Raw genomic sequence first — 16,375 nt, 5'->3', positions numbered from 1 at the left:
TTCTCTATTGAAAATGAGTCCCAAAGTGTCTTAGAACAAAATTGCTACTAAATCTCAAAACCATAATTAAAATAAAAAGCTCACAATCAATCAATGCAAATTTAATGACCTTATAGTTACATAAATCAGGGTTCTTAAAGATGGAGACATAATCAAACTTTTATTGCAGATTCAAGAACAGACATCAGTGAAAACAGATCCTTTACACAACATTTTTATTTTTTTCTTTATGTGGACAGAAATCATTTCATATGCACCTCCAAAAAAGACACTTTCCTATCTCTCAGTTTCTTCATACTATTTTTCACCTTCTCGTTTCTGAGAGTATAAATGAAAGGGTTTAACCAAGGAGTCACGATGGTGTAAAAAACGGAGACCAGTTTGTCACTTTCAAATGACACAGGAGGTCTCATGTAGATGAAGAGACAAGGACCAAAAAACACAGTGACCACCATGAGATGGGAAGCACAGGTAGAGAAAGCTTTCTGTCTTCCCTCAGTTGAGCGAATTTTTAAGATAGTGGAGATGATGTACGTGTAAGATATGACCAACACCAAGAAACAACCAAGGGCTAAGGTTCCACTGTTGACCATATCGGCGGTTTCACTGAAAAAGGTACTAGAACAAGCCAACAAAGATAAGGGGTGGGTGTCGCAAAAGAAATGGTTTATCTCATTAGGACCACAGAAGGGCAACTGAATTGTTGGTAATGTCTGTGCGAAGGAATGGATTAAACCACCTACCCATGTAGAAATCACCAGCAGCAGACAAACTCGTCTGCTCATGATTGTGTTATAACGCAAAGGATTGCAGATGGCAACATAGCGGTCATAAGCCATAAGGGTCAAATGAAAGCATTCTGTTCCTCCAATGAAATGCAAGAAAAACAACTGAACAATGCATTCGTTGAAGGAGATGGCATTACTCTGTAAGAGAAAGTTAATAAGAGATTTGGGGACCGTGACTGTAGAAAAGGACAAATCTAAGAAAGACAGGTGGCTGAGGAAGAAGTACATGGGAGTCTGCAGTTGAGTGTCAAAATATATAGTTAGCAAAATGAGAAGATTCCCAGCTATGGTGAGCAGGTACATCACTAGACAAAGCACAAAGAATACTATCTGTATGGTAAGATTGCTGGAAAGTCCGAGGAAGATGAATTCAGTGACTCTAGTTTCATTCCTGACTGCCATTCCTTCCACTTTATCAGCTTGAGGGAAATAAAAACAAGAGATGGTAGAAATAAAACATAAAATAAGACAGATTCTCTGAGAACATTAATATTCTTTATACGGATTCCGTGAGCTACTGTGTCATGGTCTGTTTTTATCTTTTTGAAATCCAAGATGAGAAGTTTTCCATTTGAGGTTACTTGTCCATGTCTCTATAATACATTCACCTGGAGTCTCTTATTTGTTATATATGTTCCCCTTGACTAGATTGTAAGCTCTGTGGAGCAGGGACTGTCTCACTTACGTGTCTGTACAGTGCAGAAAGACCTCATAGGATTTTAGAAATAATAAATAGAAGTAAAGACAAGCTGCCAGACAACGTATTGCTCTCGTGTTTATTTTCTATTCTCTTTCTTTGTATGCATATATCCAGCTTGAGACATACTCATTGGTCCCATAAAATGTAACCCATGCCTCTGACTGGATTCTGTTGCCTGAATTCTCCTTTTCTTAAAGATATCCAACAGTTATACGTAAGTAACCCTTCAGAAAGCGGAGTGTGTTTGATTATAGTATCTCTTATGGTACTTTCTTTGGTTATAAACATAGGTTGCCTCACAGTAAGTTCTACCTGCTGATCCTGAAGATTGTGAATCAAAGTCTGCCCATCTCTAGCCAAATTAAGAGCTCATTTAAAAAAAACTCCATCCCAATTCTTTCTATCAAGATCAGTACTTTTCCTACATGACTTCAACTTACCGTGTGCCACCCACTGGCTTCGTACTGCCATACTCAAGCACAATTTTCTCAAGATGTTATGTAATTATACGGCCACAACCATCAGTGAAACTTTTTATAAACTCGGGATACTTTCAATGAACAATTTCTTCCTAGTCCAGGACTAAAAGTAAATAACAGAATTAATGATTTATGTGTTCATGAGGAGATGGCAGTGGCAATACAATTCCAATCTGTCAATTGACTTCCCACTCTTCCTAGTTTTAAACTTAATGGTCTACTCAAGGACTGTTTGGCAATGATTGTTCTGTTTTCAAATATTAACGAAAGAGTTGGAAAGAGACAATAAGACACAGCAATTGAGATAAGACAAGGAGAAACAAGGTGAACAAGACAGGAGGTGAATGTGTACTGAAACTGACAGAAAAGACTGCTGCTAGTTAAGAATTATACATTCTTTTAGATATATATATTTTTTTGGTATTTCCCAGCTTCATCCTGTAAGTGAAGAACATTTTCAAATGATACTTTAATACTTACGTTAAAAGACTTAAAATTACAACATGGGTAAAACAATAAAGATAAATGTAAACAGTGATAGATACTTACAGCATAGTATTTGGAGATAAAATCCTGAAAATTACCATCAAATATAGTTTATAGATACATTAAATTCAGAAACTCTGAAAAATACGTGGACTCTGCCTCACTAGCTCTGCCAATAGCTACAGGCTGAAGGCTTTCTCCAGTAAGCAGTGAAGTGATGTACTTAACCTGCATTGAAGTCTCTTGGGATGATGATCTTTGGAGGATCTCAAAAGAAGCAGGTGCTTAAACAACTTTTCCTTTTTACATGCTCCCCAGTATATCTGTGAAAAGCTCCCACTTAAAGAACGTATTGCGTTCAAAATCTGTACCCTGGTTTATAAAATTATTCACGGCGAGGCCCCGGTATACACGACAAACCTCGTAGACTTACCAACCAGAAACGCAAAAAGATCAGCACGCACGTTCCCGAATCTTCACTACCCTAGCTGCAAAGAGCTAAAATATAAATCAACATATGCATCCAGCTTCTCCTACATAAGCGCGCAACTATGGAATGCCCTGCCGACTGCCATCAAAACAATACACGACCTAACATACTTCCGAAAGTTATTAAAAACCAACTTGTTCGAAAAGGCATAACACAATGATCCATCCTAAATACCAGACAACGAAACCCATACCAGAACGGGACAACACCGAACTCTCGACACTGGATTGCTTAACTGTACTTTGGCACTAATGAACTTTATCGTTATACCACTCTACTTCTCATTCCAGAAACGAACTCTCTACACTTGATGGTTTAATCTACTCTCTCACTTAAGAACTATTTTGTATTTCTCAATCCGGAAATGGCAATTGCCTTTATGGCATTATGCAAGCCACATTGAGCCTGCAAATAGGTGGGAAAATGTGAGATACAAACGCAACAAATAAATAAAGCTGTCCTGCATGCATCCTTCCTGTTGCTGATCTTGGCACCGATTCAAAATGGCCGCCGAGAGTTGAAGTGACCTTGCGAGACTTCAACTCTCGAAGGCCATTTTGAATCGGCGCCAATATCAGCAACAGGAAGTATGCATGCAGGGCAGCGTTCCAGGCAGGAAAGAGGGGGATCTTTCCTGCCCCAAAGAGGTCACTAGACCACCAGGGCAGCAGTAAGGTAAGGGGAGGGGGGTGATGGGGTGTGTGACAAGGGGGAGGGGAAAATGTGACAGTGGGCGGAGCGAGGACATGAAAGGGGAGCAGGGTGAGTGTGAAAGGGGGTGGGGTGTAAAGGGGGCGGGGCTGGTGTGTGGTAGGGCGGGGCATGTGTCCTTTTAGGGGGACAAAATATGGTAACCCTAATTTGAGGGAATGCTAAGGGGTGTCGAGGGCTTTTGGGGGGACTGGAGGTCTACTTGACCTACAGCCCCCCTGTCGCATGGCTCAGGGTGGGGGTACTAGGCCATCAGAGCCATGCTGTTTGGGGTGTGGTGGCCCCAGGGACCTCCAGCCCCTGTGTTTGACAGATGTGGACTTTTGCTAACCCAGACCTGTCAAGCAAGTGCATAATCCTCCTGCACATTACCCTATAATCAGAGGTAATAGCGTGCATAAATCCTCATGCTCATAGGGGCAGTAAAACCACGCACTGTTCCAGTGCAATTTTTAGAGCACTGTTTGGAACAGCACGGGGCTTTCGATCATCTGCCCACCAGGGAGTGAGAGGGTTATGATAAGGATGGGAAAAAAAATCTAATGGTCCGGTCAGAATGAACTTGAATTCTTCTCACATTAAAACAAACACTTTAAGGACACATCTGCTTATTAAACTATTCACTCTACAATATTTATACAGTGAAGGATCACAAAGAAGTGTATTTTTCATAACAAAAGTTAAAATATAATAGTCAAAGTTTATTTACCTAATAGATAAAGAGGAGCATTTTTGATATGACGTCCAAGTCCAATTTTGGACGTTTTGCAAAAAATGTTCAAAATTCAAGTGAGGAATATAGGCATTATCAAAACAGAACAAGGTCTATCTTTTTTTTTTTTTTTCAAAAATGGCTGTTTGCTAGATGTTTTTGTGCTCTGTGCATTTATCTTTTTCATCCAATTTCGGGGAAAAAAAAATTGTCCAAGTGAAAAACGTGCAAAATCAAGCCATTGGGACGTAGGATGAGCCAGCATTCTTAGTAGACTGGCCGCACACAGACATTCCAGGAGAGCAATGAGGCACCCTAGGGGGCACTGGACTTCAACTAAATGCTCCCAGTAACACATCTCACCGTTGCTCCCTTATCTTGTCTGCTGTACCCCATAGAACCCACCCAAAACCCACTACCCCCAGCAGTACACCACTACAATAGCCCTTATAAGTACATAAGCATCGCCATGCAGGGACAGACCAAGGGTCCATCGAGCCCAGCACCCTGTCACTGACAGCGACCAAAAGAACAAGCAATTTGTCCCGCCCATCCTAGAAATACTGTATTATTCCCTCATCCATTCAATAACATTCTATGGCTTTTTCCTCCAGGAGGTCCAACCCTTTTTTGAAGTCCTCTAAGTTAACTGCCTTGACCACCTTTTCCGGCAGCGAATTCCAGAGTTTAACTACGCATTGAGTGAAGAAAAAATTTTCTCAGATTCGTTTTAGATTTACCACACTGCAGCTTCATTGCATGCCCCCTTGTCCTAGTATTTTTGGAAAGCGTAAACAGACGCTCCACATCGACCCGTTCCATTCCACTCATTATCTTATAGACCTCTATCATAACTCCCCTCAGTCGCCTTTTCTCCAAGCTGAAGAGCCCCAGCCTCTTCAGCCTATCCTGATAGGGAAGCCGTCCCATCCCCTGTATTATCTTTGTCGCCCTTCTCTGCACCTTTTCCAATTCCACTATGCCTTATATAGGTGAAGGAGATACCTATATGTGGGCACAGTAGGTTTCTGATGAGTTGTGGGGGGGATCACAGTTTCCAGACAAGTGTAACAGGTGGATGGAGATACGGGCCTGGTTCCACCTGTCTGAAGTGTACTGCACCCACCACTAGACTACTCTGGGGATCTGCATGCTTTTCTAATGGACCTTAGTATAACATCTGAGGCTGGCACAGAAGCTAGTAAGTAAAGTTTTAATCAAATTCTTGTGGGGTGGGAGGAGGTTAGTAACCACTGGGGGAGTAAGGGTGGGGGTCATCCCTGATTCCCTTCGGTAGTCATCTGATCTCTTAGGACTTTTTTGTGACATCCCAGATCTCACCCTTAACATATCCCTGACATGCCCCCTTGTGATTTGAACACACTTTTGATGGACTTCATAGAAAAACATAAAAAATTGGTTTCAAAAATACCAATTTGGATGATTTTGTGAGAAAAACATCCAAGTGAAGATTTATACCACTTTTTGAAAATGAGTCCCATAGTGTCTTAGAACAAAATTGCTACTAAATCTCAAAACCATAATTAAAATAAAAAGCTCACAATCAATCAATGCAACTTTAATGACCATATATTTACATAAATCAGGGTTCTTAAAGATGGAGACATAATTAAAATTTTATAGCAGATTCAAGAGCAGACATCAGTGAAAACAGATCCTTTACACAACATTTTTATTTTGTCTTTATACGGACAGAAATCATTTCACATATGCCACCAAAAAGACACTTTCCTATCTCTCAGTTTCTTCATACTATTTTTCACCTTCTCGTTTCTGAGAGTATAAATGAAAGGGTTTAACCAAGGAGTCACGATGGAGTAAAAAACGGAGACCAGTTTGTCAATTTCAAATGTCACTGGAGGTCTCATGTAGATGAAGAGACAAGGACCAAAAAACACAGTGACCACCATGAGATGGGAAGCACAGGTAGAGAAAGCTTTCTGCCTTCCCTCAGTTGAGCGAATTTTTAAGATAGTGGAGATAATGTAGGCGTAAGATATGAACACCACCAAGAAACAACTAAGGGCTAAGGTTCCACTGTTGACCATATCGGCGGTTTCACTGATAAAGGTACTAGAACAAGCCAACAAAAATAAGGGGTGGGTGTCACAAAAGAAATGATTTATCTCATTAGGACCACAGAAGGGCAGCTGAATTGTTGGTAATGTCTGTGCGGTGGAATGGATTAAACCAGCTACCCATGTAGAAATCACCAGCAGCAGACAAACTCGTCTGCTCATGATTGTGTTATAACGCAAAGGATTGCAGATGGCAACATAGCGGTCATAAGCCATCAGGGTCAAATGAAAGCATTCTGTTCCTCCAATGAAATGCAAGAAAAACAACTGAACAATGCATTCGTTGAAAGAGATAGCATTACTCTGTAAGAGAAAGTTAATAAGAGATTTGGGGAGAGTGACTGTAGAAAAGGTCAAATCTAAGAAAGACAGGTGACTGAGGAAGAAGTACATGGGAGTGTGCAGTTGAGTGTCAAAATATATAGTTAGCAAAATGAGAAGATTCCCAGCTATGGTGAGCAGGTACATCACTAGAGAAAGCGCAAAGAATACTCTCTGCATGGTCAGATTGCTGGAAAGTCCGAGGAAGATGAATTCAGTGACTCTGGTTTCATTCCTGACTGCCATTCCTTCCACTTTATCAGCTTGAGGGAAATAAAAACAAGAGATGGTAGACAGAAAGCATAAAATAAGACAGATTCTCTGAGAACATTAATATTCTTTATACGGATTTCGTGAGCTACTGTGTCATGGTCTGTTTTTATCTTTTCGAAATCCAAGATGAAAAGTCTTCCATTTGAGGTTACTTGTCCATGTCTCTATAATACATTCACCTAGAGTCTCGTATTTGTTATATATGTTCCCCTTGACTAGATTGTAAGCTCTTTGGAGCAGGGACTGTCTCACTTACGTGTCTGTACAGTGCAGAAAGACCTCATAGTATTTTAGAAATAATAAATAGAAGTAATGACAAGCTGCCAGACAACTTATTGCTCTCGTGTTTATTTTCTATTCTCTTTCTTTTTATGCATATATCCAGCTTGAACACTAAGTATTTATGACAAATTAATGATTTTTCAGCTGGATCCTCACAACTATAGAGTTACAAATTCTTGATATCCAGTCCAAATTCGATCAGAACTTAATAGACTATCTTGTCATAAGTACATAAGTAATGCCATACTGGGAAAAGACCAAGGGTCCATCGAGCCCAGCATCCTGTCCACGACAGCGGCCAATCCAGGCCAAGGGCACCTGGCAAGCTTCCCAAACATACAAACATTCTATACATGTTATTCCTGGAATTTTGGATTTTTCCAAGTCCGTTTAGTAGCGGTTTATGGACTTGTCCTTTAGGAAACCATCCAACCCCTTTTTAAACTCTGCTAAGCTAACCGCCTTCACCACTTTCTCCGGCAACGAATTCCAGAGTTTAATTACACGTTGGGTGAAGAAAAATTTTCTCCGATTTGTTTTAAATTTACTACACTGTAGTTTCATCGCATGCCCCCTAGTCCTAGTATTTTTGGAAAGCGTGAACAGACGCTTCACATCCACCTGTTCCACTCCACTCATTATTTTATATACCTCTATCATGTCTCCCCTCAGCCGTCTCTTCTCCAAGCTGTATAGCCCTAGCCTCCTTAGTCTTTCTTCATAGGGAAGTCGTCCCATCCCCGCTATCATTTTAGTCGCCCTTCGCTGCACCTTTTCCAATTCTACTATATCTTTCTTGAGATGCGGCGACCAGAATTGAACACAATACTCAAGGTGCGGTCGCACCATGGAGCGATACAACGGCATTATAACATCCTCACACCTGTTTTCCATACCTTTCCTAATAATACCCAACATTCTATTCGCTTTCTTAGCCGCAGCAGCACACTGAGCAGAAGGTTTCAGCGTGTTATCGACGACGACACCCAGATCCCTTTCTTGGTCCGTAACTCCTAACGTGGAACCTTGCATGACGTAGCTATAATTCTGGTTCTTTTTTCCCACATGCATCACCTTGCACTTGCTCACATTAAACATCATCTGCCATTTAGCCGCCCAGTCTCCCAGTCTCGTAAGGTCCTCTTGTAATTTTTCACAATCCTGTCGCGATTTAACGACACATCAAAATTTTTCAAAACTTTATATTCTTAAAGCATATCATATAAATTTCCCAAGAACCTCAATTTTAGACTTTAGCGATACATATGACATCAGCATCTTCAAAGGTTCATTATAATAGCCTCCTCTTTAATTAAAGCAATATTTAAACTTGTTTTTATTGGACCCAGGGGTTCAGCTGCCCGACATGCACGTTTCGCCCCAACGCGGGCTGTCTCAAGGACATTCCCCCTGTAGTCTTTTTAGTGCCAGCTCAGCAAAAGTTACTTATCAGCCAAAAGTTACTTATCTTGGCTGATAAGTAACTTTTGCTGAGCTGGCACTGAAAAGACTACAGGGGGAATGTCCTTGAGACAGCCCGCGTTGGGGCGAAACGTGCATGTCGGGCAGCTGAACCCCTGGGTCCGATAAAAACAAATTTGAAAAAAGATGTTTAAATATTGCTTTAATTAAAGAGGAGGCTATTATAATGAACCTTTGAATATGCTGATGTCATGTGTATCGCTGAAGTCTGAAATTGTTAGCGATCAACATCACTCAGGTTCTTGGGAAATGTATATGATATGCTTTAAGAATATAAAGTTTTGAAAAATTTTGATGTGATATATCCAGCTTGAGACATACTCATTAGTCCCATAAAACGTAACCCATGCTGCTGACTGGATTCTGTTGCCCGAATGCTCCTTTTCTTAAAGATACCCTAACCCCGCAATACATCACTACATCAATATAAATGTTCATGTTGGACATAACCTAACCTACTCTTCTCCTTGACCCCCAATATGTCTATCAATTCTGATCATTAGTCTGTCATAACCTCACTTTGTATCTGTTCTTGCTGGTATTGGCGACTGCCACTACTGCACTATGTAAGCCACACTGGGCCTGCAAATAGGTGGGAAAATGTGGGATACAAATGCAATAAATAAATAACTATCCAACAGTTATACTTATGTAACCCTTCAGAAAGCGGAGTGTGTTTGATTATAGTATCTCTTATGGTACTTTCTTTGGTTATAAACATAGGTTGCCTCACAGAAAGTTCTACCTGCTGATCCTGAAGATTGTGAATCAAAGTCTGCCCATCTCTAGCCAAATTAAGAGCTCATTTAAAATAAAATCCATCCCAATTCTTTGTATCGAGATCAGTACTTTTCCTACATGAAGTCAACTTACCGTGTGCCACCCACTGGCTTCGTACTGCCATACTCAAGCACAATTTTCTCAAGATGTTGTGTAATTATACGGCCACAATCATCAGTGAAACGTTTTATAAACTCGGGATACTTTCAATGAACAATTTCTTCCTAGTCCAGGACTAAAAGTAAATAACAGAATTAATGATTTATGTGATCATGAAGAGATGGCAGTGGCAATACAGTTCCAATCTGTCAATTGACTTCCCACTCTTCCTAGTTTTAAACTTAATGGTCTACTCAAGGACTGTTTGGCAATGATTGTTCTGTTTTCAAATATTAATGAAAGAGTTGGAAAGAGACAATAAGACACAGCAAGTGAGATAAGACAAGGAGAAACAAGGTGAACAAGACAGGAGGTGAATGTGTACGGAAACTGACAGAAAAATACTGCTGCTAGTTAAGAATCATAACATTCTTTTAGATATATATATTTTTTTGGTATTTCCCAGCTTCGTCCTCTAAGTGAAGAACATTTTCAAATGATACTTTAATACTTATGTTAAAAGACTTAAAATTACAACATGGGTAAAACAATAAAGATAAATGTAAACAGTGATAGATACTTACAGCATAGTATTTGGAGATAAAATCCTGAAAATTACCATCAAATATAGTTTATAGATACATTAAATTCAGAAACTCTGAAAAATACGTGGACTCTGCCAACAGCTACAGGCTGAAGGCTTTCTCCAGTAGGCAGCAAAGCGTTGTACTTAACCTGCATTCAAGTCTCTTGGGACGATGATCTTTGGAGGATCTCAAAAGAAGCAGGTGCTTAAACAACTTTTTCCTTTTTACAAGCTCCCCTGTATATCTGTGAAAAGCAAAATAGTTTGGAACCAGTGAAGTCTGTGTGGATAAATCTTGCAAGAATAATGGGTGCAAATCATTTCCTCACTGATTTTCTTTCTTGGCAAAATTTAAAGCATATCTGTTTTTTAGTTCATATTCTTATGAAGGCACAGTAGGGTTTTCTGCATATCAGGGGCGTAGCTAGACTTCGACAGGAGGGGGATCCAGAGCCCCAGGTGAGGGGCACATTTTAGCCCCCCCCCCCCCCCGGCCCTGCCGACCCCCCCGTCTGCCTGCCCGCCCGCCACCGCCAACTTTCACACACACCCCACCGCAACCCTCTTGACCCCCCTTCCCGCCGCCAAACCTCTCCCACCACGTACCTTTGCTGGCGGGAAACCCCAACCCCACCAGCCAAAACCCTCTCCTTGGCCGCGCAGCGTTGCTTGCTGAATGATCTGATCAAGTTTCTGTGGGTGCGTCTGACGTCCTGCACTTGATCAGATCATTCAGCAAGCAATGCCACGCGGCCAGCAAAGGTACGCGACGGCGGCGGGGGTGGGTTGGCGGCAGGAAGGGGGGTCGAGAGGGTCATGGCAGGGGGGTCCAGGGCCAAATCTATGGGGGCCAAGGCCCCCATGGCCCCATAGTAGCTACGCCCCTGCTGCGTATCCTTCTACCATTGCAGTAAGGGCAACAATATCGTAGTTTCAATCATGAGTGGCAGACTGAACTCCTGAAGTCCATAGAACTTGTGTTCCCCTTGGAACTGAGTGGAGGAATAGTCTAATGGTTAGTGCAGTGGGCTTTGATCCTGACAACCTGGGTTCGATTCCCACTGCAGCTCCTTGTGACCTTGGGCAAGTCACTTAACCTTCCATTTCCCCAGGTATAAAAACTTAGATTGTGAGCCCTCTATGGACAGAAAAAGTAACTGCATATAATGTATACATTGCTGCATTTGGAAAATCCACTGCTTGTTTCTAGGACAAGCAGCATAAAGTCTGTTTCACTGTTCTGGGATCTTGCCAGGCATTTGTGACCTGGATTGGCCACTGTTGAATATAGGATAGTGGGCTTGATGGACCTTCAGTCTGTCCCACTATAGCAACACTTATGTTCGTATGTTCTTAAGATAGGTGGCGGTCTAGTGTAGACCTTGGGGATACATTGTCTACCTCTCCTACGTTTTAGTGTGTTGAACTACACTCCTCCTAATATTTGAGGCAAGGGCGGTTCTGTTGTGAAAATGGAACGTTCTTTTGATGGTTCCCCCTCATAACCTGTGCAAGGAAAAGTTTCTTACCAGCCACTGAGAATTTGGGAGTGTCTTTTCGAGATCCTGGTGGGTAGAGCAGTGGAGTGAGAAAGAGGGCTGATCCTGGAGGAGGTTTGGGAAGAGGTCTATCTCGGGCTGCCTGATCTTGAGGATGATTTGGAATGGGGATCTATCTTAGGGGTGACTAATCTTGAGGGGAATTCAAAGGGGTGGTCAATCTGTGTTGTGGAGCCTGATCTTGGGTGAAGGTTTGGGAGGTGGGGGTCTATCTGGAGAACCCATCTTGGGTGGGAGGGCTGGAAGAGATGGCTGGAGACATTGGAACCCAGGGGGATGTTGGTGAATCAAAGAAGGGATGGAAGGTAGTGGCTGTGGTAATCCAGAAGTTATGTGAGTGCCAGGTAATATTCAGTGCCAGCACCCGCATAGTTAAGCGGGTAAAGTTAGGATTGCCCTTTGTGTGCTCCTACCTCCACATTAGCAATGAGTGCATTGACGCTGAATCAGTGGCGTAGCCAAGGGTGGGCCCGGGTGGGCCCAGGCCCATCCACTTTGGTTTCAGGCCCACCCAATAGCAGCACATCTCTAATGTGGCTGGCAGGGATTCCCAAGCCCCACCAGCCGAAAACTCCCAACTGTCCCTCCTGCATACCTTTTAAATAGCAGATCTTTGCCTGCTACAAGCAGTGACTGATACATACTGTTTGCACCAGCCCTGCAGCCTTCCCTCTGATGTATTCCTACCTATGCGGAAACAGGAAGTTGCCTAAGAGGGAAGGCTATGGGGTCAACATGTGCAGTGTGCATTAGTTGCTACTCGTTGCCAGTGAAAATCTGCTATTTAAAAGGTATGCGGGGTAGGGGGATGTTTGAGAGACCATATATTATGCAGGGCAAGAGAGAGAGAGACCAAATTACATGTGGGACAAGGCGGAGTTCTTCTGCCCACCCATCTTGGGCTCAGGCCCACCCAAAATTGGGTGTCTGGCTACGCCCCTGCACTGAATACACCTGTACCCACATAATTGATAGATCATCCACAACTCTACCCCTGGACCTCTCAAGCACAAGCCCACGTAAGCAGTTAAAACTGATACTCAGGGGCATTACCCAGGTGAGTGCCACTGAATATCATCAGTTGACTTGCTCAGTTTTATATCCTCTCCTGCCTCACAATTAGGAGCAATTAACTAAACAAAAATTACAGGAAAACCACACATTTAAATCTGACAGTCTAACATGATGGGGGTGGATAGGTGAGAGACAGGAAGAGGGACGGGAGATATGCATGGAGACAGGAGGGTGACAAAGCAGTACAATTTTATGGTTTATAATGTGCTAGAAAACCCAGATCTTTGTTAAGTCCTATCTGGTGGGTGTCAAAATATCTAATCATTTTGACTTCAAAGGTCTTACGTTCCTGTATTGTTTTAAAGTTCCATTTTAAGATTCTTACCATGAAGTCACTGGTACAGTGCTCTGGTTTTGTAAAGTGCTCCCCCACAGGCGTGACATCTTTATTGGTACTGGCATTTTTCATATGGTGTTTAGGTAAATTAAATCTCTTTAGCATCTGACTGGTTTCTCCAATGTAGCAGCCTTCGTTGCATTTTTTACACTGAATGATACATACCACAACTCTCACCCAGTGCCGTAGCGAGGGCTAATGGCACCCGGGGCGGGTCGCCACTGCGCACCTCCCCCCTCCCTGGGTGGACCACGGCGCGACCCCCCCCCCCCCTGTGGCGCACCCCCCCTGGAGCGCAACCCCCCGGACCGCATTCTTACCTGCGGGAGAGCCGATCCGCCCCGAGTGCACGTCACTCGGAGCTGCGCCGGCCCCGCTGGTTCCCTGTTCTCTCTGCCCCGGAACAGGAAGTAACCTGTTCCGGGGCAGAGAGAGCAGGGAACCAGCGGGGCCGGCACCCCCCGAGTGCGTGCACCCGGGGCGGACCGCCCCTCCCCCCCTTCCAAGCCACATCTCTAACCTATCCACCCCCATCCTGTTAGACTGTCACGGAAATGCTTTGATGTTTCACTTCTATATACTGTCATCTACCAACATTTGCTTATTTCCGATCTGAGGAAGAAGGGCAACCTTCGAAAGCCAATCAAAACATGTATTGTTAGTCCAATAAAAAAAGGTGGTATCTTCTTTTCTTTTCTATATTTTATTTTATTTCTATTGATTACCTTTGCAGTAAGTTGGAAATTACCATGTAGTAACTGATTAGGTGCCATGTTAACTCTTAGGCGGGCCTTTTACAAAGCTACGCAAGCATTTTTAGCTCGTGGTAAAAATCAGCAGGTGGTAATCGCTGAGACACCCATTGTATTCCTATGAGTGTTTCAGCATTTACCACCAACTGATTTTTGCCGCAAGCTAAAAATGCAAGCGCGGCTTTGAAAAGGCCCCCTTAGTGCATATTAATTGCTGCATTAACAGCTACGCAAGCGTAGTAACAGCGGCCATAAGCCCTCTGCCATAGGTACAACTTATATTGTAAGCTCTCTGGGGAAGGGAACAAACTTATGAACTTGACTGTAATTGCCTTGAGTGGATTTGACGCCTAAAGGTCGGGCACGAGAATGGCGCTCTTTATAGAATAATGCTTAGCACTGATTTTTTTTTTCCAGTGCGCAATTTTTAGTTCAATTAATAGATTTTCCTCCTAGGTCTGTAAAATGCGACACATAATAGCCAAAGTTTATTTAGTCAATAGATATATAAAGTATTATAGAACAAGATCGCTATTGCAGCTCAATCAGTAATTTAAAGCAAAGCGCAATTAATTGTAAGTTTACTGAGCATCTATTTACATAAACCACAGTTCTGACATTCTAGGGTGGATGTGACAAGAGATACAACTCCAATGTTTTGCTAAACACAGCATAATTCATTCAGCTTTACTATAACTTTCAATCAAGAGAACAATATTCAGGATTTTATAGAATAAAGAGCATACATCAATTAGTGAGAGCAGATTCTTCACACAGTGATGTCTTTTTTTTATTTTAATGGACAGGAACTCAGTTTATATGCGTGTCCAGAAAAGACACTTTCTTACCTCCCAGCTTCTTCATGGATTTTCGCACCTTCTCATTTCGGAGAGTATAAATGAAGGGGTTTAACCAAGGGGTCACAATAGCGTAAAAGACAGAAACCATTTTGTCAGCCTCAAATGTCACCGAGGGTCTCATGTAGATGAAAACACAAGGGCCAAAGAACAAACTGACCACCAGGAGGTGGGAGGCACAGGTGGAGAAGGCTTTTTGCCTTCCCTCAGCAGAGTTAATTTTTAAGACAGTGGAGATGATGTATGTATAAGATATGAACAACACCAAGAAACAGCCAAGGGTTAAGGTTCCACTGTTGGCCATGTCCACAGTTTCACTAACAAAGGTTCTAGAACAAGCCAGCAAAGATAAGGGGTGGGAGTCGCAAAAGAAATGATTGACCTCATTAGAACCACAGAAGGACAACTGAGTCGTCGGAAAAGCCTGCCAGAAGCCATGAATGAAACCACCAACCCAAGTAAAAAACACCAGCAGGAGACAGACTCGTGTGTTCATGATTGTGGTATAACGCAAAGGATTGCAGATGGCAACGTAACGGTCGTAAGCCATCAGGATGAGGTGAAAGCATTCTGTACCCCCAATTAAATGAAAGAAAAACAATTGAGCCATGCAGTCATTGAAAGAGATGGTATATCTAGGCCAGAGAAAGTGAACAAGGGCTCTGGGGACAGTGACTGTGGAAAAGGACAAATCTAAGAAAGACAGGTGACTGAGGAAGAAATACATGGGAGTGTGCAGGTGAGGTTCCACATATATAGTTGTCAGAATGAGAAGATTCCCAGTTAAGGTGAGTAGGTACATTACTAGAAACAGCACAAAGAATACGATCTGTAAGTACGGATTGCTAGAAAGTCCAAGGAGGATGAACTGTGTGACTCGGGTTTCATTCCTGGATGCCATTCCTTCCACTTCAACTGTAGGGAAACAGAAGCACAAGAAAAATGTTAGGAAGTATTTTTTCACGGAGAGAGTAGTGGATGCTTGGAATGCCCTCCCGCGGGAGGTGGTGGAAATGAAAACGGTAACGGAATTCAAACATGCGTGGGATAAACATAAAGAAATCCTGTTCAGAAGGAATGGATCTTCAGGAGCTTAGCTGAGATTGGGTGGCAGAGCCGGTGGTGGGAGGCGGGGCTGGTGGTTGGGAGGCGGGGATAGTGCTGGGCAGACTTATACGGTCTGTGCCAGAGCCGGTGGTGGGAGGCGGGGCTGGTGGTTGGGAGGAGGGGATAGTGGTGGGCAGACTTCTACGGTCAGTGCCAGAGCCGGTGTTGGGAGGTGGGGATAGTGCTGGGCAGACTTATACGGTCTGTGCCAGAGCCGGTGTTGGGAGGCGGGGATAGTGCTGGGCAGACTTATATGGTCTGTGCCAGAGCCGGTGGTTGGGAGGCGGAGATAGTGCTGGGCAGACTTATACGGTCTGTGCCCTGAAGAGCACAGGTACAAATCAAAGTAGGGTATACACAAAAAGTAGCACATATGAGTTATCTTGTTGGGCAGACTGGAT

At 42.9% G+C, this 16,375-nt stretch overlaps 3 protein-coding genes across 3 annotated transcripts; all 3 read right to left on the bottom strand.

Moving 5' to 3' along the window:
- Window positions 1-242: 242 nt before the first annotated feature.
- Window positions 243-1,193, bottom strand: LOC115457756 (olfactory receptor 1509-like). The gene has a single exon (XM_030187334.1). The coding sequence runs from the start codon at window positions 1,188-1,190 to the stop codon at window positions 243-245; it is 948 nt and encodes a 315-aa protein (XP_030043194.1). The 5' UTR covers window positions 1,191-1,193.
- Window positions 1,194-6,090: 4,897 nt separating this feature from the next.
- On the bottom strand, window positions 6,091-7,035 carry LOC115457284 (olfactory receptor 1509-like). The gene has a single exon (XM_030186707.1). It carries the CDS (start codon window positions 7,030-7,032, stop codon window positions 6,091-6,093), a length of 942 nt encoding a protein of 313 aa, XP_030042567.1. The 5' UTR covers window positions 7,033-7,035.
- Window positions 7,036-14,820: 7,785 nt separating this feature from the next.
- LOC115457283 (olfactory receptor 1509-like) lies at window positions 14,821-15,771 on the bottom strand. Its single transcript, XM_030186706.1, has one exon. The coding sequence runs from the start codon at window positions 15,766-15,768 to the stop codon at window positions 14,821-14,823; it is 948 nt and encodes a 315-aa protein (XP_030042566.1). The 5' UTR covers window positions 15,769-15,771.
- Window positions 15,772-16,375: the final 604 nt, after the last annotated feature.

Source organism: Microcaecilia unicolor, chromosome 14, assembly GCF_901765095.1.
Source record: "Microcaecilia unicolor chromosome 14, aMicUni1.1, whole genome shotgun sequence".
Taxonomy (NCBI): Eukaryota; Metazoa; Chordata; class Amphibia; order Gymnophiona; family Siphonopidae; genus Microcaecilia; species Microcaecilia unicolor.
This window is presented reverse-complemented; position numbering and strand designations above follow the sequence as displayed.